This window comes from Cariama cristata, unplaced genomic scaffold (assembly GCF_000690535.1).
Source record: "Cariama cristata isolate BGI_N322 unplaced genomic scaffold, ASM69053v1 scaffold3081, whole genome shotgun sequence".
Taxonomy (NCBI): Eukaryota; Metazoa; Chordata; class Aves; order Cariamiformes; family Cariamidae; genus Cariama; species Cariama cristata.
Genome location: NW_009598503.1, coordinates 42,249 through 63,017, shown reverse-complemented (window position 1 = coordinate 63,017; position 20,769 = coordinate 42,249). Strand labels below are relative to the sequence as shown.

The 20,769-nt window shown below is 40.2% G+C and overlaps 1 protein-coding gene across 1 annotated transcript in view; it reads left to right on the top strand.

The window, feature by feature from the left end:
- Positions 1–49: 49 nt before the first annotated feature.
- LOC104168645 (complement C4-like) overlaps positions 50–20,769 on the top strand; it is a gene marked incomplete at its 5' end in the record, with an annotated part of 27,576 nt that continues 6,856 nt past the window's right edge. The window contains 22 exons of the mRNA XM_009709305.1: positions 50–176; positions 551–622; positions 1,521–1,721; positions 2,696–2,807; positions 3,035–3,105; positions 3,758–3,897; positions 5,023–5,235; positions 6,530–6,581; positions 7,113–7,193; positions 8,257–8,460; positions 9,971–10,046; positions 10,431–10,587; positions 12,168–12,263; positions 12,589–12,757; positions 13,767–13,933; positions 14,382–14,540; positions 15,163–15,222; positions 15,676–15,769; positions 16,525–16,693; positions 18,456–18,543; positions 19,131–19,205; positions 20,271–20,379. Coding sequence (XP_009707607.1) covers positions 50–176; positions 551–622; positions 1,521–1,721; positions 2,696–2,807; positions 3,035–3,105; positions 3,758–3,897; positions 5,023–5,235; positions 6,530–6,581; positions 7,113–7,193; positions 8,257–8,460; positions 9,971–10,046; positions 10,431–10,587; positions 12,168–12,263; positions 12,589–12,757; positions 13,767–13,933; positions 14,382–14,540; positions 15,163–15,222; positions 15,676–15,769; positions 16,525–16,693; positions 18,456–18,543; positions 19,131–19,205; positions 20,271–20,379 — 2,692 coding nt within the window. The remainder of the gene's footprint in view (positions 177–550; positions 623–1,520; positions 1,722–2,695; positions 2,808–3,034; positions 3,106–3,757; positions 3,898–5,022; positions 5,236–6,529; positions 6,582–7,112; positions 7,194–8,256; positions 8,461–9,970; positions 10,047–10,430; positions 10,588–12,167; positions 12,264–12,588; positions 12,758–13,766; positions 13,934–14,381; positions 14,541–15,162; positions 15,223–15,675; positions 15,770–16,524; positions 16,694–18,455; positions 18,544–19,130; positions 19,206–20,270; positions 20,380–20,769) is intronic.

The window sequence follows — 20,769 nt, the reverse complement described above, 5'->3', positions numbered from 1 at the left end:
AACCCTTTTGCAAGCCTGTACAGTCCATCTATGATATTTTATTTGGCAGGTATTTAATGCTATGAATTTGTATGATCTCGGATGTTCTGCAGGTGGTGGTGCAGACAGTGTTCAAGTTTTTACTGATGTTGGTCTAGCCTTTTTATCAGATACAATTAAATCCAAAGTTCGAGAAGGTAAGTGCAATCTGCCCTTTACTTTAGATGTTTGTACAAGACCACTATAAATCTGAGGAGGCTGATGATTGCTTAAAAACCAGAAACATTTTGTCATGACGTCATAAAAATCACCATTGTGTGTGGATTTTTCTTCTTCTCTTCTTCCACTGGGTGCTGGCAGCTCAGACAGCCCAGATCGTGGCTGCTGGGCCTTTGGTGTCCAGCTCAGCTGGGGCAGCCAGCAGCTGGCTGGGGCTGTAAGGTAGCTCATCAAACTGTGGATCTTCTGTGAATGAGATGGGTCCTAAGATGAGTCTTCCATGAATGACCTGAATGGTCAGACTGTTACTGTCATAGTATCATGACCAAGCTCTTCCGTTCTGCTTTCCCAGGCTATAAATGCCTCCACGTTCCCAGAAGGCAGAAGAGATCTTTGGATTTTCACAAGAAAATGTCAGGAATTGGTACGTCTGCTCATCTGGGTGACCTGAAAGACTTAGCAGGGGGGACGCAAAGGGATGTGGCTGGGACCTAGGGTGCAAGAAGTGATGGGATAGTAAAGGATACCAAGATATTCATAGTCCCTGTTCTTGCGTTAGGCGACATAACCTAGCACAAGTGTGTATGCTATGCCTTGCGACTTGATGCATCATTTATCAAAACAACTCAAAAAACAAAATCAAAGAGTGAGTCAGCTGCAAATGGAAACTAGTTCACCAGTTTATAATCCCAAATGTGAAGTACTTCTACTAGATATTATGTCATGGCATATTATCAGATATTATCAGTCATGGCTTTAAAGTTTTTCAAAATTATTTGTATGGCCAGAAAATATTTTATAGATTCTATTGTTTTTCTTGACATTCTGCTTTGAGGTTGTGCTAGCTTTGGTACTTTGTGCTCCAATTAAGAGAAAAGCTAGTAAAACGTTTAGTCTAAATTTTAAAAAAAAAAAAAAAAGTTTTTACACAAGTTGATATTTCCTTGCCAGAAGACAGGAAGATTCCCACTTCAAGCCTTTATTACTTTTGAAATCAGCCTCTTTATTCAAGAATGAGAGCACTGCCATGGCTATTTCTATTAAGATATCTAATTCCAGTCTGCCAAGGAGGTGTTTTTAATTTACAGTCTGAATTTGAAGAGAAAGCTTAGAATAGAGTATCTAGGATGCCATAGGGCCCATGCTTTCCTCCCGTGTTTTTGGACTGGTTTTAGGATGGAGAGCAGGTTCCTGGCTGAAGGCAGACTGCTGCAATAGCAGGTAACGTTAACTGCAAAGAATAACAGAAAAGAGCACGATAAACACCTTTACACTTATTACTACTTCCACCGCACTAATTCTGGGCTTTAATTATATTGCAGCCAGCAAGTATCAAAACACTGATCTACAAAAATGCTGTGAAGATGGAATGAAACTAAATCCCATGAGATTTTCTTGTGCAAAAAGGCTAACAAAGGTTGCCGGCTCCCCTGAATGCAAAAATGCCTTCCAGGACTGCTGTGAGAAAGCCACAGCCCTCAGAAAGGAGGCGAAGCGGAGGACCAGAGTGGGCTTGGCACGATGTAAAGAACAGTGGCATGCACCTGTCTACAGAAAAACACCCTTCATGTGGTGGCAAGGGAGTGTTAAGGGACATTTAATGCTGTGGGGCTGGGGAGGAAGTTTTCACACCAACATTTCAGTGAGCCCCAGTATAGTGCAGCACCCACATGCTATTGCATCTTCACAACTGTACGTTGTGAAGGTGGGAATGGGACAGGATAACTTTGTGGGGTGAGAAAAGACAGGAATTGCTTTAGGCACTGTTGGCCCCAAAACAACCTTATGGAGGAGCTGTTGGCCCCTGCCCGCACCCCGGGAGGCTGCAAACAGTGGAGCAGAGAAGGGGGTGGTTGTCTGCATTGAGGGCTCTGAGGGATCTCAGGTTTGTGATAATGGTTGGACTTGATGATATTTGAGGTCTCTTCCAACCATACCGATTCTATGGTTCTATGTTTCATGAGTATTTTATTAGTGGTAGTACTGTTACAACACCCGAATACCTCCAAAACACTGCCTCATGAGAAGGGGCCACTTCAGCCAGGGACAATTTTTTCCTTTTTCTTACTTTCTTCTCCCCAAAGTCTATCTCTGATCACACAGGAACTCATGTTACAAAAAAAAAATATTTTGTGTTGAAAATGACCCCATTCTAAGTGTGATTTCTGCTACCATTTTCTCAGAGCTCTGCTTTCATGCTCTGTCTGTTACAAATATGGGACGGTAGGAACATCTTTGCTACGCATTACGAAAGGGAAATGTTTTCTTGTTTGGTGGCATATAGTTATTGAACTTGGAAAGAAGAATTATCCTTTTGTTCAATGACAATCTTTGGTCATTGCTTCTTTTTTTTCGGCATTTTTTTCTAATGCACAAGATGAAACCCAGGTGAAGTCTTTTCATTCAGAGTATTTTCCATGCTGCTTTCTCTCTGACAAGACAGTGTAAGGTCAGCACCCAAAGACTTCAGAACAGAAACCACACTCTTGTTTTACAGACTATGATGACCATGAAGAAGTGTTTGATGAAACCTCTGTCAACTTGCGCAGTTATTTTCCTGAGAGCTGGTGGTGGAATTTTGAAGAAGTGAGAAACCCTGGAAACCATAGGTACTGTATTACCTGACTAGGTGAATATATCTAAATTGGTACAATCAAATGTATATAAATATCAGCTTTATGTGTTATCTCATACAGAGGACTTCAAAATATTTGCAAGTACTTTGTCTCCACAACTGAGGGAGTATTTTTTTCCCTTACAGTACTCAAACTTCAGAAAATGGCAATGTTTACATTTTATACATCCTTCCTAATACATTTTATTTTGTGTTTCTTAGTGTAGAAAACTTTGCTCCTGACTCTATAACTACCTGGGAAGTTCAGGCAATAAGCATATCTCCCCAAAAAGGTATAAGTATTGGGTATTTTACTGGGTTTCTTTGTATGGATGAATAGAGAACGCATTTTTTTAGAACAGAGATATGATGTTATGTTGACAGAGTGAGACAGTCAGTACTACAAAACGCAAAGTGTTTCCATCATGACATTTACTCCTCTCTCTCATGCCATATTAAAGCCCAGCTAGAATTCAAGGGATAGGTATATATTTGTAAAAACAACACGAAGTGGGCTCTGAAGGGGGATGGATTATACAATCAAAACTGTCTCTTATTCTTTCCAATCTATAAATCATCTCATTTCATCTTCCACATGGCCAGGGAGCCACAAGAAAGGTAGCAGTAATAACATCACTTCTATTGGAATATTTCTGGGAGTGAGTTCTGGCCATCTCAGAGAAATGCGAAAGTCTGTGGTCTCTGGAAAGCCAGAGAAGAGAAGAGCACCAGGAGACTAGCAGAGGATCAGCAAGGGCTGGACACCAGAGCCCGGGTTCCCAGGTGCTGTTGTCTGGGAGCTCCTGGGGGTTGACCAGGACCATGAAGGAGGGACAAAGTGTCCACCTGGTACTGCCCAGGCAGTGAGTTTTGATTAGACCTTTAGCTTTTTATCAGCTGATGTTAAGTGTGTAATTCTCAACTCTGTTTTTTTTCTCAACCCAGGATTTTGCATAGCTGACCCCCACACCTTTGCAGTTTTCAAAGACTTTTTTGTATCCCTGAGATTACCATACTCAGTCAGACGACATGAACAACTAGAAATAAAAGCAGTGGTTTACAACTATCTGCCCAACGATCTCCAGGTAGTATTGCCACCGACTGCTGTGCTACACACATCCAGCTAGCTAGATGTATAGCTATGTAATAATTTAATGTAAACGACTCAGCCACCTTTCAGTGCCCTCCTACAGCCCAGACATCATGCTCCCATTCTGAGTCTCTCCAAGGACAGGATCCAGTTCTACTTGCTAATCAAACTTACTGTACAAAACAGATTTTATTTACTATATTACACAGTGAAATTCCTTGTCTTTGGGTATGTCTTCTTCCCCTTCATTGAAGCAACCAGCTACTTTTTTGCTGCCTGTCAATCTGCGCAACACACAGCTGCTGATAAAGCAGGCACACAAGATACAGAGGTAAATTATTAGCACACAATCCAATATCTTAGCCATAAAATTTATTGTGCATACAATACAAAGCCACTTTTTGTCCGCATGTGACACCTATTCAGCTCTGCATATAGCTACGGTTGTCACTGGGCTTAGTCCTCCATCATCCTCAGGCTGATGCTCTTTTTTTCATCTCTTCCCATCTCTTAGTCAGCTCTGCTTGACCAGCATCTTCTGAACTATGTTGAATGATGTAGAGCTGGGATATATAAAAATGTACCATCTTTCTTGCTTCCTTGTGTTTCAGGGATAGGCCAAAACTATACTGCAAATTCAGTGTAATGAAGAAATAATAGCTGATTTACCTTCATAGCTTCAATCAAAGTAGATGAAGGTTAACAGACCACAGGGTCATAGAACAATTGAGGTTGGAAGGGATCTCCAGAGGTTTCCAGATCTCAGAGCGGGTCCAGTTAGAGCAAGTTGTTTAGGGCCTTGTCCAGTCAGATATTTAATATCTCCAAGGAGGAAGACTCCACAAACTCCTTGGACAAGCTATGCTAGCATTTGATCACCTCTTGGCAAAAAAGTTTTCCCATTTTATAAATGGAGAATAGTAAATTCAGGGGAGTGAAGTGAAGAACACACTCTGCCTTGCAAAATGTCTACATTGCTATTTCCATCTTAAGCAAAAGCTAGTCTCCTGTTACACCTGTCTCTAATTTCCCATTCTTATCTAGATATGGTGGAGCTGGAGTATTTCTCCTGTGCAGTGATGCACTAAGCCTGATTGCAGGCATTGCCATGTCCCCACAGGTTACGGTGATGATGGATGCAGTGAAGGGGCTGTGCACCGCAGAGGCGATGGAGAAGCCTGTGCAGCTGGCGCTGGTGGCAAAGGGGAACTCTGCAACACCAGCCTACTTCTCAGTTGTCCCTCTGACTGTGGGAGAAATTCCCATTACTATTACTGCTTTCGACACAGTTTCTGGGCACAGTGATAGCATTAGGAAGAACCTCAATGTTGTGGTAGGTATAACTAGTTGAGGGAAGGCACTTCATGAATATGTGTTTGTCCTCAAATATAACATTCACTGTGTGTGGAGCTCTTGTGGAGGGAGTGAAATTGTAGAAACATAAGGCTGGAAGCAATCTCGGGGAAACCTGGTTCTTAGCGAGGACTGAGCTATCGCATGGGGAAGAAATTTAACTCTCTGGTGGGCCTGTGTGTAGTGTATATGGAAAGAATTGTTCTCTATGGGAAAAAGGCATCCTTCTACCCATGGCGTAGCAATAACTTCCTTCATGCAGTCAGTGCCCAGCTTGTAATCTTTAACTTCCACCTACTTCATCAACATTTTAAAAAATTCTTTTTCCTTTATGAAGCCAAGATTGAAGATGTCTATTCAGCAATATTTTGAGAAGGAAATACTCTCTGCTAGTCATAAAGTTAAACTTTATTTTATTCCTTCTAGTTAATGGATCTTCAGTCTTAACAATTGCATAGGTAAAACACAGGCAAACAAAGATGTTGTATTGGTCATTTAATACCTTAGTACTCTTTCAAAATTATGAAAAGGAGGAGCCTTTTAGAAAAAATGACTTTTCAAGAGTCAACACTGACAGGTACAGACTCATTACAGCATCCAAGTCGCCAACTGAGGGCTATTTTCAATCCACACAAAAAAATGTAAAATACAAATTCTAGCACTATTACTGTCAGGGAACAGACATGTAGGTAAACATATGGCATGGGATGCTGGGAACGTGCTGTTGTTACAGGTCATAACTTTTCTAGAGATAGACACAGTCTCAGAGTTCAATGCTACGCCAAAACATCAAAAGTGTCTGTAAAAATAGCTTTGTTAAAACAGAAACTGTAGGAAGACGGATGTCTGGAAATCAGAAGGGAAAAAAGTTCAAGTTTTACCAACAAATGAACTCAGAACTTGTTAGATTTCATAGATGAGAGGTTTATAAAAGTGAATCCACCTGTGCACTTGACTTGCATGGCTCACAAAGCTGAGTATACACTTCGAAGTTTAATTTTTCTGGGTTAGTTTTGGTTAAAGGAATTTTATCTGGGGAAATATGTCAATAATAGCAAAAAACAAAGTCAGTAGAGTTTATTAGCATTTCATTTGGGAGACTGAAAATCTGATTTGAAGCTTCACATTTACCTGGAGAGAAATCTCACTCTAAAATAACTTATTTCTGCCACTTGCTGGTCTAGTGCAAGGGCGGAAATTGTGGCTGTCATGCAGCTTAATTTCAGGTGTGAGCGCTTGCAAAAATTTTGACTTTTCTTTCCTCAATTGTACAGGCTGAAGGTGTTTTAGAGAGAGAAGAAAAGACCATTTGCATTAACAGTGGCTGTAAGTTACACAAAAGAATTAGATACAGATGATGTTTAGGGTAGGGTCAGGGGGTGTAAAGCCTGGTGTGAATATCTGATGAGTGCAGAGAAATACTTCTTAACATACAAACGTTGCTTTGGTTGACCAGAACTTGTCACAAATCTCTTCATCCAATACATAGCAAAAGACTCAGGAAAGAAAAATCATTTAATTCTAAATGCTTAAAAATTATTTGTATTACTTCTGTGTTTCAAAGTAGAATTTTTTAAATATTAAGTAGGCATCTATTACATTTACTAATAGGTCTTAAAAGTTATTAAAAACAAGCCTCATTTCAAGCTCAAAAATATTGCTAATAATTTAAAATTAAATTAAGAAAGATAAGCTTATTTCTTTTAAAAAATTTCCATTGAACTTTTCTGATAATATTTCTGTCGTAATTGCCATCAACTGTGAGAGCTTTAGTGAAAAGCATGTTCTAAAATTACACTGTATGTTTTTATGTTTAAAGAGTCTGGATGTAGATCTCTGTTTGCTATTTATTTACAGTAAAGTCCCATACACTGGACCTGAACAGACCATCTAATATGGTACCGGGTTCTGACAGTCGCGTCTTTGTTAGCCTGAAAGGTAAATGTAATTTTTTTGTCAATAACTTCTCCATAGGTGACAAGAGACATGCCCCTTTGTGCTGCTCGTTCCTCAACGTCAAGTCTGCATTCCCTCCTGGTTTTTCTGCTATGACTCAAACGGTCTGTGCTACTTGCCCAAGTCATAAAACAAAACAGCCCCAAGGCTGATCCAGTACCTGTCCTCTTTCTAATTACTCCTTCTCACTTATATTGGATATAATAGCTTTATGCGGTTCATCCTGTCTCAGTGTGCCCGGTCTAACTTCATGGGAAGGCCAGAGCAGAAGAGTTCATCTTCTCTAACAACCCCTCACTGTATGTGGGACTGTAGAAACCTGCTTTAGTCTTCAGAACAAGGATGCCAGACTCTGATGTATAAGTTCTGGAAAGTTCTCTTTTTCTAAAGAGAAGATATGTACCATCACATACTCATTTAATCAAATAAGCATATAAATACACATACTTATGCATACATATTTTTAAAAACATCTACCAGCAAGTACCCTTATTAATGATAACAACATTTTTCCCCAGAAAATGTAAAACAATGCATTCTTGACACAAAGGCTATTGGCCTTCATTTCAAATCCCTGTTCTAAAGTATGGGGATGCTTGAATTCATCAAATGAGTAAATTACAGAAAGGTAAAAAAAAAGAAAGAACCCAAACCTCTGTACAAAATATTTGGCATGATTAAGGCATGATCTTTTTGCCCTCTGTTGAAGGATCAGGTCTGGTTTGACAAGACTTTTCCAGCCAGAACCTGAAGCACCTGTCTTTCCCTCTTTCCTTACTTCCATGCCTCCAGTAGCCTCAGGACTCTTCCTCCTCCATGCTCCTTCAGTGCCCCAGCCTCGTTTCTCCAGCTTTTCCAGGGCCTGGCACCTCATCTTTGCTCTTCTCCAGCTTTACAAAGTTTTAACTAGCTGAAAACAGTGTTTAATAATGAGAAGTATCAGGCCATGTTTGAGTGTCAACCTATAGTTAGGATCACCTTTCTTCGTGTTATACGAGTCAACTTTAAATACGATATGTACTATGGCTTGTGTTTTTTACAACAGGGAATATTATGGACGAGTCTGTTGAAAATTGCCTTAGTCTCACTGGAGTTGAGAAACTTATTCAAGTGCCCACAGGCTGTGCAGAGCAAACAATGGTGAAAATGGCCCCTGCAGTCTACGCTATTGAGTACTTGGATGCCAGCGAGCAGTGGGTGAACTTTAGTCCTGAAAAGAAGGAAGAAGCCATTAACATGATTGAAAAAGGTACGCAGAAAAAAACCCCAGAGACCAACTGACATGGTCTTTGTTGTCCTTTTGCATTGCACACTAACCATGGCTATTTGCCAAAGGAGCGAGCGTTGTCTTAACACAGCCACGCAGAAATGCCTCTGATGATCTGCAGCCAGACATGAGAAACAGAACTGATGAGGAGGATTTAGGAGACTAATTGCCTCCATCTGACATTGTACAGTATTGACATTCATAATCCACCCTCTCTCTTGCCTAATTCAGAAGCAGACAGCAAAATGTGAGCAGATCAATGTCAACTCTTTTCAGAGTAAATGGACAGCAAAGGCCAGTTGTTAATTTACTCCTAATGTCAATGCGCAAAATATATCAAGATGAATTATGTCCTAAAAATGCCTATTTCTCCCCACGGATCATAGACAGTGCTTAGGATGGCCTCTCCAGATCTCTGCTGGACATGTCTGTAGTTGGCAAGAGGAGTATCGCTAAGGAAACTCCCAATGCTAACCATGACGTTGACACTTTCTCTTCCACACTCCTGTATTCATGACATGAGCTAGAATGACTCCAACAGTCTTGGGCTGACACAGGGAGGGAGTTTCCTTAGGGAGAGGATAGCTGCAAGGCTGCTTCTTGAAAAGCCCACTCCAAGACGTGATCCAAAGCCGGTGTTAAATGTACAGCAAATCCAGGATCACAGCATGTGGAAATGGAGGTGTTCCAGCTGACAGACACTAGCATAGAGCTCAAGAGTTATCAGTATTGTAGCAGGTACAGGTGATCTTTTGAACTGTAGTGGTGTGCACATGGCATAAAGCGATATAATGCACATGTCTTCGTGATCTTCAGACAACGTGACACACACATTTCATCAGTGAAAACTGAGGGTATAAATAGAGATCAAAAACATGCTAACAGTTGCCGAATGGAGCTCTTTTCCTATTTATCTAAGATTACCTAAAGTGACATGAGGTCCTGCTGATGAGTATTTGGTATTATCAGCAGCATTTAGTCCCTATATTATGCTTTTATTGATTCTTATCGAAGTTCACCGGGGTAGAAAACGAGTTGTGTCGCTACGATACAGACTTTGTCAAGATAATAGCAGTCCAGATCAGAGGTCACAACTCATGATTTCTAAGCCTATGTACGACACAAGAGATGATGTATATTTTTTGACTCCATGCACCAAAAAGCCAACAGCTTGAAAAGTTGTCAGTAGTGGTAAATAAGTTTCCCAAGATTCATTAGTTAGAAAATGCTTTGTAACTATAGATACCTGCAGTTTTCAGGTTATTCTCATGGCTCAATTAAGTCAAACAAGACAGAGCACTTTCTAAGCCTAATGCTTTTTCTGTGTCAAAGGCCTGCTGACTCAGTCATTTCCTCCTTAATGTACCAGTGAACACCTCCACGTCATCTTCCACTAGTCAATACTGAAGACGTCCATGTTAATACAAGTGTTATATGAAAATGCCCAAGAAATATGTGTATTCTACAGTTATGTGGTATCTTGTTCATGCAGGTTATACTAGACTGCTTGAGTTTCAGAAGTTGGATGGCTCCTATGGAGCATTTAAAACAACTCCCAGTAGTGTATGGTAAGGGTATTTTTGTTTGTTTGTTTTTTTCAAAATACTTCTATTATCATTTGATACTTGAGAAGTTTTTCTGAGGAGATGGGTTTCCAAAATCTGGTGGGCATGGTGTTGCCTATATGCTTTTGTCACGGATAGTCAGCCATGTAAGTCTCTGAGCACGTTTAGTCCTTGATGAAGGAGAATTATACTGAGGCGCTGACTATTTTGCATTTGCCACAGAGTAGAAATGTTCATGCTGATGTTGAATGATAACTCACTAGGCTCCAGTGAGTGCACTGTATTGAGTATGAGCCTATGTACAAAATGAGTATCTTTCTTTTCCTGTCAATATACTCTTCTATAAATATACATCAGCAGAAGTTTGGAAAATTTTCTTTTGTACAGGTTAACTGCGTTCATTGTTAAAGTACTCACAAGGTGCAGAGAATACATTAGTATCCAAGACAGTCACATACGCAACTCGATTTCCTACTTGATTAATCAACAGCAGGCAGATCATTCATTCCATGACCATCACCCAGTATTGGACAGGACTATGCAGGTAGGTCATCTGTATTTAGAAGAATCTGTTGCACCTTTAGGGCTGCTAGGGACTGAAAGGGATATTGTGAGTTGTTGAGTAACAAGAAATGTACCTAAAGAAAAGAAATCTATAATGTAAGAAGTACAAAATCTGTAATGTAAAATGAATTTGTTAAAAGGTCTGTTATGTCAGAGATGCATAGCTAGCACTTCACCACCTTTATCTTTTGATCCAGTCTTAGATAATTTTGCAGCTGACCTATGCCTCTAGAGCACTTCAAAAATTAATTCTGAGATCTTTGTGCTTGGTAAAAATCTATGCCTTGTACTGCCAGAGGCAATACAGCCATGGAATCATAATTTAGTTTTGAAGGGACCTCCAGAGGTCATCTAGTCCAACCCCTGCTCAGAACAGCTCTAGTTAGAGCAGATTGCACAGGGCCATGTCCAGCTGAATCTTGAGCACCGCCAAGAATGAGGATGCCAGAGTCTCTCTGGGTAATCTGTTCCAGTATTTAACCACTCCCATGGTGGAAAAAAAAAAATCTTAATATCTAATTAGAATTTACAATTGCATATGTTAATCTACACATCCCCTATAAGTGTCCAGAAAAACAGAATTGTTACACTGTTCATGCGTCTAAGATACAAAAATAACATGCATCTTCCAAAATTCACTGAAAATGCAGATACCTTTGTAGTGATCTTATATGAAAAAAAAGTATTAATTTTATTAATGATCTTTGTCAAATCACTAGTGAGGCTTTCACCCTCAAAGCCAGTTCCACAATTGATGTAACACAGTTGGGGAAAAAAAAAAAAAACAGTTCAAGAACTGGCCAAAGGTTTTTTTATACCTGTGTTCATGCTGAGATACTTCTATTTTACATTTGCTTCAGGAGCTGTGCATGATAATTTTGTGCAGAGATTTAAGTCTTTCCAAGCAAACAACCTATCCTTCTCCTAAGGACGAATATCTGGGGCTGAGTGAAGGAGAAGGTTATTGTCAAAGGTTGTTGAAGATCCTAAGGTTGTTGTCAAAGGAGAGCACGAGCAAAAGAATCACAAAGAAGAACAGGAATGAAAATGCAGATCTTCAGGGGAAAAAATCTAATGAGGGCACTGTGTTTAGTTTATCAAGAAGAGGAATAATAAATGATCTAGTGATGGTTTATAAATACTTTTATAGGAGAAAAGTTCTGTGTGTTACAGGGCTCTTCAGTCTATAGAAGGTAGCAGAGAAACAAAAAAAAACCCACAAACCACTAGTGCTTGGAAATTGAAGCCATGAATATTCCGATGAGAAATTGTAGATTTCTAACTATAAGTTAAATAATTAAATATTTTATTACCAGCTGAAGGTTGTAGTGGGTTCCTAATCTCTTAACACTGTTTAATGCAAACTGTTTGGCACTGTAGAGGACAGATTCACTTTAGGCGGACACAAGTTATTGAGCAAAACTAAGGGTAAAACTACATGGTCTGTGGTCAGATGGTTTGACAAGAAGGTCCTAGACTTCATGAAAAGTGATTTTCTAAATTTAATCATAAGCATATACATGTACATTTAACTTTTCCTTTTCATGTTTCATCTTTCAGGGTGGCATCCAGTCAGCAGAAGAGGATTTGGCTTTGACAGCCTTTGTAACTATAGCATTGCAACAGACTCTACAGGTCTACGAGTCACCTGATGTGGTAGGAAGTCTGACTGTTTATCTTTAAGTCTGAAGGCTATTGCACAATAGCATGTCCACCCTACTATCTTGAAGTACTGCAAATGAGGAGGCAAAAGTCTGTTTACACCTGTGGTGGACAGGAAAAGATGCTGTGGCCTAATGTACAACAAGGTGTTTCAAGATACACACTCCATCATCAATGGCTTTAATCACTAAGCAAAAATTATTAAAATTCTCCCAAGAATGACTACAGTGATGTATTCTAATTTCCTAGTACTCTCACCAGCAGTAACATTTAGTAGGTCTGAATGAACTTTTCAAGTGAATCCATTCTGTTTTCGCAGGTAGAAGTGGTTAGAACAGCAGTGGCTTACATGAAAAACCAACTTTCAAGAAGTGTTAACTGCTATTCTACAGCAATCACTGCTTATGCTCTGACGCTTGTGCAGTCTGATAGTGAAGAAGCCCAGTTTGCGAAAGAAAAATTAAGAGACTGTTCTGTTTTTGATGCAGGTACTGGTAACCATTCTTAAAAATTCAGTTAGAAAGCACTTCTCCTAATTAAGCACTTTGGGCACTCTTAGATGAACAAAACAAAGTCATGCAAGTGAGGACAGTTTTATAAAGTGTGTATGTATATGTGTAATATACTTAATTATTTAAATTGCATAAAGATTTATATGCTGAAATTGTAATATGTAATTTGTATAATTAATATCACTATAAAGTAACAACTTAGCATTGTGAAGTTTGGATCGTGACCTTATCTGATACTGGAATTCGAACATAACCATGGTAAATAGTCATTTACCTTTTCTGCTTCCGTTGTCACCTACCAAATTTTCCACATCCCTCAAATGCATTTAAAAAAAAGTCCAAGCCAGCTGAGAAAGAAGAAACTTTTGATGGGTTTTGATGGGGAATGAACAGCTACATATGGGAGTAGTTCAGACAGGATTTAGGATTAAGAGGGACGGTGTCTTTTCCAGCCCATCTGTTTTCAAAGCCCTCCTGCCAGTTCTGAGCACTTTGTTCCAGCTCCACATGGATGTCACATCTTCCCCCCCCCAGTGTGTGGCTGTCATTGGTGCCACATCAGTTGGTTGTATTGCTGCACTGTCACACTATTAATTTCTCCCAATCCATTTGATAAATACGTTACGGCTTAATAGCCATAGTTTAAGCATAGGGAATATGCTTTTCCTCAATCACGACTGGACTTACGGGCAAAATTAATACTATTATCTCTTGGGGACCACCAGACACAATACTACCACTCCATCAGACGGACATCACTGTACAATGGGATCATTAAACCATGACAGTTGGATAAGTCATAATTGAAAACTGTAGTTTTCCTTTTCCATTATCTCTGCTTCCCAACTGATTTGTTGCTTTCATGATGGTATCTGTGTCTTGTGGTTCCTCAACACTATGACACGAAATATCTGCTGTGCAGAACAATAGTCATATTTGGCAAATGTCTTTACGAAGGGGATTCAAGATTGAGTTATTCTTGCAGCAAAGCGGCAGCGCTACTGGGGAAATGGCAACGATGCAGTCTCAGTGGAAACCACTGCCTATGCATTGCTTCAAACATTGCTCCTGAAAGACATGGAGTACGCAAGGCCTATCGCTACGTGGCTGACGGAAAGAAGGAACTACGGTGGAGGATACTGCTCTACACAGGTACCTGACCACCAGATCCGGGTGGAGTTTCAGGAGGAGGAAAGAAAACAGAAGTCTCATAAAGACTTTTTTCATTTAGATTTGAAAGCATCGTAACAGTTAGTCCTGAACTTCAGTGGTGTATGAAGCGCTAAAGATTTTGGTGTGTTAATAAAAAATAGGCCAGGATAAAATGGTTATAAGACAGCAAAGATTCTTCTTCTTTATGAAGACTTATGATAATCAAGGTCAGAACTCCAGTGGTTTTAGGTTTTTAATGCTAAAAGAAGCAGCTGGGAAATGAAACAAATAGTCTGTACAGGTAGGAACAGACAGATACAGGAGAACATCAAAGCAGCAAAAACCATAAAACTGAAGAATAGTTCCAGGTGACTGATCATGCCATCTTACACAATGTTGAAATAACCTGGCATAATTGTTAGCTTTTTTGCATTTCTTTCTCACCTAGGACACAGTGGTGGCCCTAGAAGCTCTGTCAGCATACAGCATACAGACATTTAACACTGTTTCCTCCAACCTGACTGTAAAACTGGGAACGCCTGGAAAACAAAAAGACTACAGTATTACTCTGACTGATGCTGATGAAGCGATTCAGAAGCAGCTAGAGGTACACGACCATCCATCATTTCAAGCTTTTTTTTGTCAAACAGGAGAAACATTGCATCATCTAACCTAAGTTTTCTCGTGTTAAGCAATCATGACGTAGCAGGTTTATAGTATTTTTTAATAATTTAATCTGCAAAACAATATAATATTTTTGAAGAAAAAAAAATCAACAGATGTTTGGCAGCAGACTTTAGAGGCCCTTTCCTGCCTTTTCAAGGACTTTGGTGATGTGAATTCCCCCCCCAATAATGAAGAGCAGCCAGGAACCCAAGTCTTGCTAGGGAATGAAGAAGAAGGGGAATATTCTGACATTCAGTGTGTTGGGACCTGTGCAAATGTCAAATCTAGGCTACAGAGGAAAGAGTTTTTTTTAGTGAAGTTGGAAAAATACATCTCCTGGGCCTCAGAACAGCAGAGTAAGATGCACCAGCCCAGCACATTAAAAATCTTATGAGACACAAGATATTATAACTTCTTCCATAGCTAAAGGTTTCCCTAATCCAGTTCTGAGGGATAAAGGCATAGAAGACCGTCAAGATCACAGGAAAACAATAGATCAAATGCTGAGCACAGACTAAATCACTAAATCTCTTGTCTGTTTGTTGTTTTTCCTTGGTTTGCAGTTTGAACTTGGAAGAAAACTTGAAGTGTCCGTACATGGCAGAGGAAATGGGACAATGAGTGTAAGCTGTAAATCAGAAATTCAAAGTCCAACTGGACTTCTTTTATTCCCTTTTGAAAACAAAGTGAGGAATTACTCGCCATGTCTTCATCCTTTGTGTTTCCTGTCTCCAATTTTCTAAATATAGGGGCCTACTGCCCTGATGGGCAGTCAATTTCTCCTGTTTTTAACTTTGTTAATCAATGCTGATAAAGGAGGCTGGAGTTTGAAAGACCCCTTTGCGGCTGGGAATGGAGAGTTATCTCAAAGGTCCCATACCATTTGTGATTTGTACATGGGACCTCTCCTACTTATATCCACAACAGTCCTCTGCAACTAGTCTGTGCCTTTGGGAGACTGGTGTTTCTTTCCACAATCCCATGTCCCATCAACATTTCCTGAAGTCCTGGATGAGTAAATCCCTTATCATTTAAATGATACTTTTAGTGGTTTGCTCTTTGCATGTTTATTTTAGATATTGAAAGTGTACTGGTCTTCTGAGCTGAAGAACAACACATGTAATGATTTGACTTTGACGGTGGAAATGGAAGGGAGCATTAAGTATACTGGTGAGTGAAAAGGGAAGTGGTGGGGTCTCAAAGGTGACACATTTGACCAGATGCTATGATACTTAATGGCTTTCCAGCCTTGGAAAGTGGGAATAAATGAATGAAACAAGGAATGAGAGAGACCTCTGAACTCTGCCTAGCTATTGTTTCATTCAGCTTATTAATATTTTTAAATGGTTTAATAATTGTCTGAGTGACTGTAGGTGCAGCAGGTACCTAACAGACACACAAGTACTATTGGTAATTCTTTGTTAATGGGAGGAGAGGGAGGCGAACTCCCTTCACGGTGTTCCTGGTTGCCATGAGAGGAAAGCCCAGCTCAGTTCCCCGGCTAGTAAGGGACCTTACCATGTGGCCTTAAAAATTCTTTGAGGCAGATCTGTCATAGGTTTTTCATATGAGCAAGGCTCTGTTTTCCACCACCTGAAGTGTGTATTTATCATCCTCTCTTCCTATGTCTGCGTTTCTTTTCTGTTTAACTAGCTAACTTTTGGAGGCAGGGATTGTCCTTTACATATTTATGCATAGCCTGAACCCCATTCCTAGCTAGAACTGTTGGTTATTCTTACTATAATTATCCCTAGAATTTAAACTATGAATGAATTAGAAATACTGAGATAATGTACAGCAAACTTTTATAAAACCCGTAGAGATGGCACGACTGCCCACTGTTATTTATCATTATACAAAAAGGAGCCAAATTATCAGGACCTCAGTCAAATTTGTGCATGGTTGATCATGTCTGTCACCTCCAGAAGCCCCATACTCTGATGAAAACTATGATTATGAGGACTCAATTGCTGCAGAAAACAGCGCGTTTGAGCCACTGTCTGAAATAGAGTGGTTTGACATCCACAGCAGAAGGAAAAGGGATGTGATCTCTCCCAGCAAAGCAGAATCACTGCAGTACAAAGTCTGTGTCAGGTAGGTCTGCAAGATCAGCTTTTCATTAGAAAATGCCTTCATTTCTGTTTGTAATTCTTCTTGATCATCCTCTTCATATCCGCAAGCTCGGCATCCAACCCGGTGATCTTCTGTGAGTATGCATAGATGGTGAGTCTCCGACCTCTCTCCCGTTTCTGTTTGTAATTCTTCTTGATCATCCTTTTCATATCCGCAAGCTCGGCATCCAACCTGGTGATGTTCTGTGAGTATGCACAGATGGTGAGTCTCCGACCTCTCTCCCATGGCAGGAGAAAAGGTTTCCACACAATGTATTCAGTTTAGACGGTTCACGTAGACATCAAATGTCCATTGCAGATTCTGCCCCATCAGACTGTGGGGACACTCTAAAGTGCCTGGCTAGCTAATCATTTGAAAGATGCCTTTTATTAAATAAAGTAGATATACTTGGAACATAATAATAACACATTAACTGAGTTTCCTTGCTTTTTGGAGAGATGCTGTTACTTCCTTCATGGTCACACTCTGGCCTCATTAAAAAGAGAAGATGTTTACTACTATTTGGGGGAGGAGAGGAGGCAGAGTAGATATCCTGTTGTGGCAATCAAGAAGTAGGCAAAGGCAGAGTTAGTGAGAAAGAAATCCTCCCGTGCCGAACAACACTGGAACATCTGCTTTTGCTCCCTTCCACAGTCCAGCAAGGGTCACAAAAGAACAAAGTGGTGGCTGTCCTGAGTTCCCCCTTCTAGAGAGGTGCAGGGTGGCAGAAGCAGGTTTTGCTCCCCAGTAGAATTTAGCTTTACCACTGACTTTTGACAAAGCCTCAGAGGCAGGGGCTTTTATCCCCCCTCCCAGACTGTGGCATGGGGAGGACTGGAGTTACTCTGATTCCCAGGTTTCACTCTCCCTCGTTAAACGTATTCAGTGAATTGTTTACTGGCTGAAGCACCATTTTTCCCATTAACTGCTATGTCATATTTATCAACTATATCATTGACATTGCTGAGTGTTAGGGTAAGGCTTAAACAATAATGGGAAGCTCCCTTTGTTGTAGTTAAGACACAGAAGAAAAGCTGAAGGCACTGACTACATCACCATACTTCTTCCCTGCACCATGGTACATCCCTTATGGGGAAAGGAGGGTGCCAAAACAAAAGTTTCTGAAGGACCACTAAGTGTATGTGGAATATCTTATGGCATGGCACCTTATGTGAGTGCAGAACAACTTCCTTTTCCAGCAATGACACAACTACCTCATTTTTGAGAAAATGGAAGTAGAAAAGAATGGAAGTCCAATATATATACCTAATAGATAGTCAGAGTGATGAGGATTTTTGCCTTGGACAGTAAAGGTGATGTAAATTTGACTTTGTCCCTGAAGAATTTGGATAAACTCATTTCCTATCTCCATTCTCTAGGTAATAGAGAACAGACGCTTTGTCAGTGCTGTTTACCTTCCCTATCTTCAACAGTGCTTTTATGGTGGGATGAACTGTCCTTTGAAGGTGATCACTCCTGCCTATCAGCTATAAAGAAAGCCTAGATGACAAGCTCAGGCAAGACACCTGGGTTTTGGATGACCATTTGACTAGTTTAGATGACTAATTTTGCCTCATGACTCTTAATGAGCTGGGCAGCTAATTTTCAAATTAAAGTCTACTTAGGAAAGTTAAACGGAGCAGAGTGTTTTGTTTCACCATTAACAAGCCTGAAAAGCCAAACTCTTCAAAGCAAGCTGGCTGTTCAGTGCAGATGTTTACTGCTGATTGTCTCCCATATAAAGGTCCACAGGTTCCAACACACCAAAGATGTCCTTGGTTGATCTCTCTCTGCTGAGTGGTTTGGAGCCTGACACAAAAGATCTTGAACAGGTTAGAAACACACTTTTCTGCACAATCTTTTATAGCTTTTTCCATAGAAAACTTATGGAATAAAGAAGGGAAAATGGATTTTTGAGAGATATATTTTCATTATTCTTGTTCTGATAAAATATTCGCTGAATGTATACAAGAAATGAAAAGCTTGTGGTGGACAGAGTTCACCTTTCTTAGTCCCTTGTAATAGAAATTAGGGCAAGGCTTAGCAGGGCACTTAAATACATGCCTGTCCTTAACACATATCGCTGTCTCCACTGGCACTATTGTCCTGCGACATGCCAGGACAGTGTGTCCTGTGCTTGCAGGTAGGAAGGCAAGCATTTCTTTTAGAGGTGGTTGATGGCAGGGCACACTGACAGGGAGATGGGGCACAGCGCTCTGCAAAGGTGGCTACAGAGTTTTGGGTTCTGGACCCTGCTTGGTTGGGGGAGGTTTGCCCAGGTTCATGGTCTTGGGGACTGTTTCCTTTAGGGAGGAAGAAAGAGGGCAGAACAAAGCAAACCAGAATATAGAGGGGGGTAGCAAAGCTGTTCGTGTTACGCCAAGTTTTTTTTTCTGATTTTTTGTTTGTTTTCCTGCAGTTGGTGATGTCTTCAGACCAGTACATTCAGCACTATGAGTACAAGGAAGGAAAGGTTTTGCTCTACTTTGGTGAAGTAAGAAAACCCAATGATTTTCCATTTCAGATGCCATTTCAGATAGCATATATAGACTTTTTAAACCCAATCATTATTGTTTTTCACACTCCATTACCTTCCTGTGACTTTTGTCATACATTATTATTGAGCAGCTCCGTTGAAAAAGGGCAGAGGAGGGGAAGAAGGGAAACATGCACTTTCATCCTCTGCTTTTCTGTGTTCCAGGAGATGTGGTCCATGTTTGAGATTTGGGCTTCGCCCCCCCCCCCCCCCAAAAAAAAAAAAAAAAAAGATAAATCATCTCTAGCCAGAAGAGAAGCTTTTCATCCAAGATTAACAAAGTGTTAACTCGTGGTCCTGTAAATTCCACATGGACACCTTGCTTGTTAAGTTCAGTATTTCTGGATTGAGATCCATGTAGTGACAAACAAATGTAAACACTAAAACCCTCAGTTTCTGTGTATATTTCCTATATTTTGGATAATGACTCCACCCTACACCCACTTGAGTTGCTTCACCTCCACAGTCAATGCAGGGAATCCCTGTAGAAAGCACACACAAGGCAATGATTTTTTAAAATATAAGACAATAGACAAATGAAAAAATGTAAATGTTATTGCTGCTATGACTGTGCTAGATCATTTGTGTATTTAACACGGGTCAAAAGCTGTCCCTGACCTTAGCATTTTACTAAGGAACGTGTATATGCGGGCGGCCACCAGTACAGGATAGGCTGTGAACATATATTACACCCATTACTCCTGTGCAAGGTGTAATAGGCAAAAGCTGACAATTAAACCCCAAAGTAGTGGTGATGTGAGTCTGGATCAGCCAGTTTCAGGCAGAGAAGACCTGCACACATCTCACAAAACTACCTTTACCAACTTAGCTCATCCACAAAACGTTCCAATAAAATCATGGAAGGAAATGCTTTCTTCAAGTTGAGGCAACAGCTCAGGATTAACTCACCTATGCCATCAGAAGCAAGAATTCAACAGCTAGTACAAGCACAAACGAATTAGGAACTGACTGGGAAGAAAGAGTTAGTTTACTCATCATAACTATTGGTTTTTTTCCCTCCAGCTCACAAGTGGACCAGACCCAGATTGTATATCATTTGGGGCAAAGCAAATCAATCCCATGGGCTTGGTTCAGCCAGCAAATGCCATCCTTTACGATTTTTACAACCCTGGTAAGGGCACAGAAAAATGATACATAACTGATTGAGAGACCCTCAAGAACAAACTCCAGTCTATAGAAAGGTGGTTTTGATGTAGTGTGTGAAACCACGTGATTTTGTCAAGTATTAAAATAATCTGCCTCAAATACTGTCTTCTACTACCATGGCTTAAGATCATCGAAATAGAGATCCTCTCAGGAAGAGTTCGTTACTGCAAATGGACTGAAAATACAAACTTTTACCCTCATGGATTTTTAAATCAGATTTCCTGAGGTCCTGTTTCTCACGGTGCTTTTAAGTATGTTCCACTCACATTATCTTTTCGGTCAGGCTGTCTTTCTATGCATCTAAAGTAGGCAACCGTGGAAGTTTGGCTTATGTACTCTGCTTGCTGGGGGAATC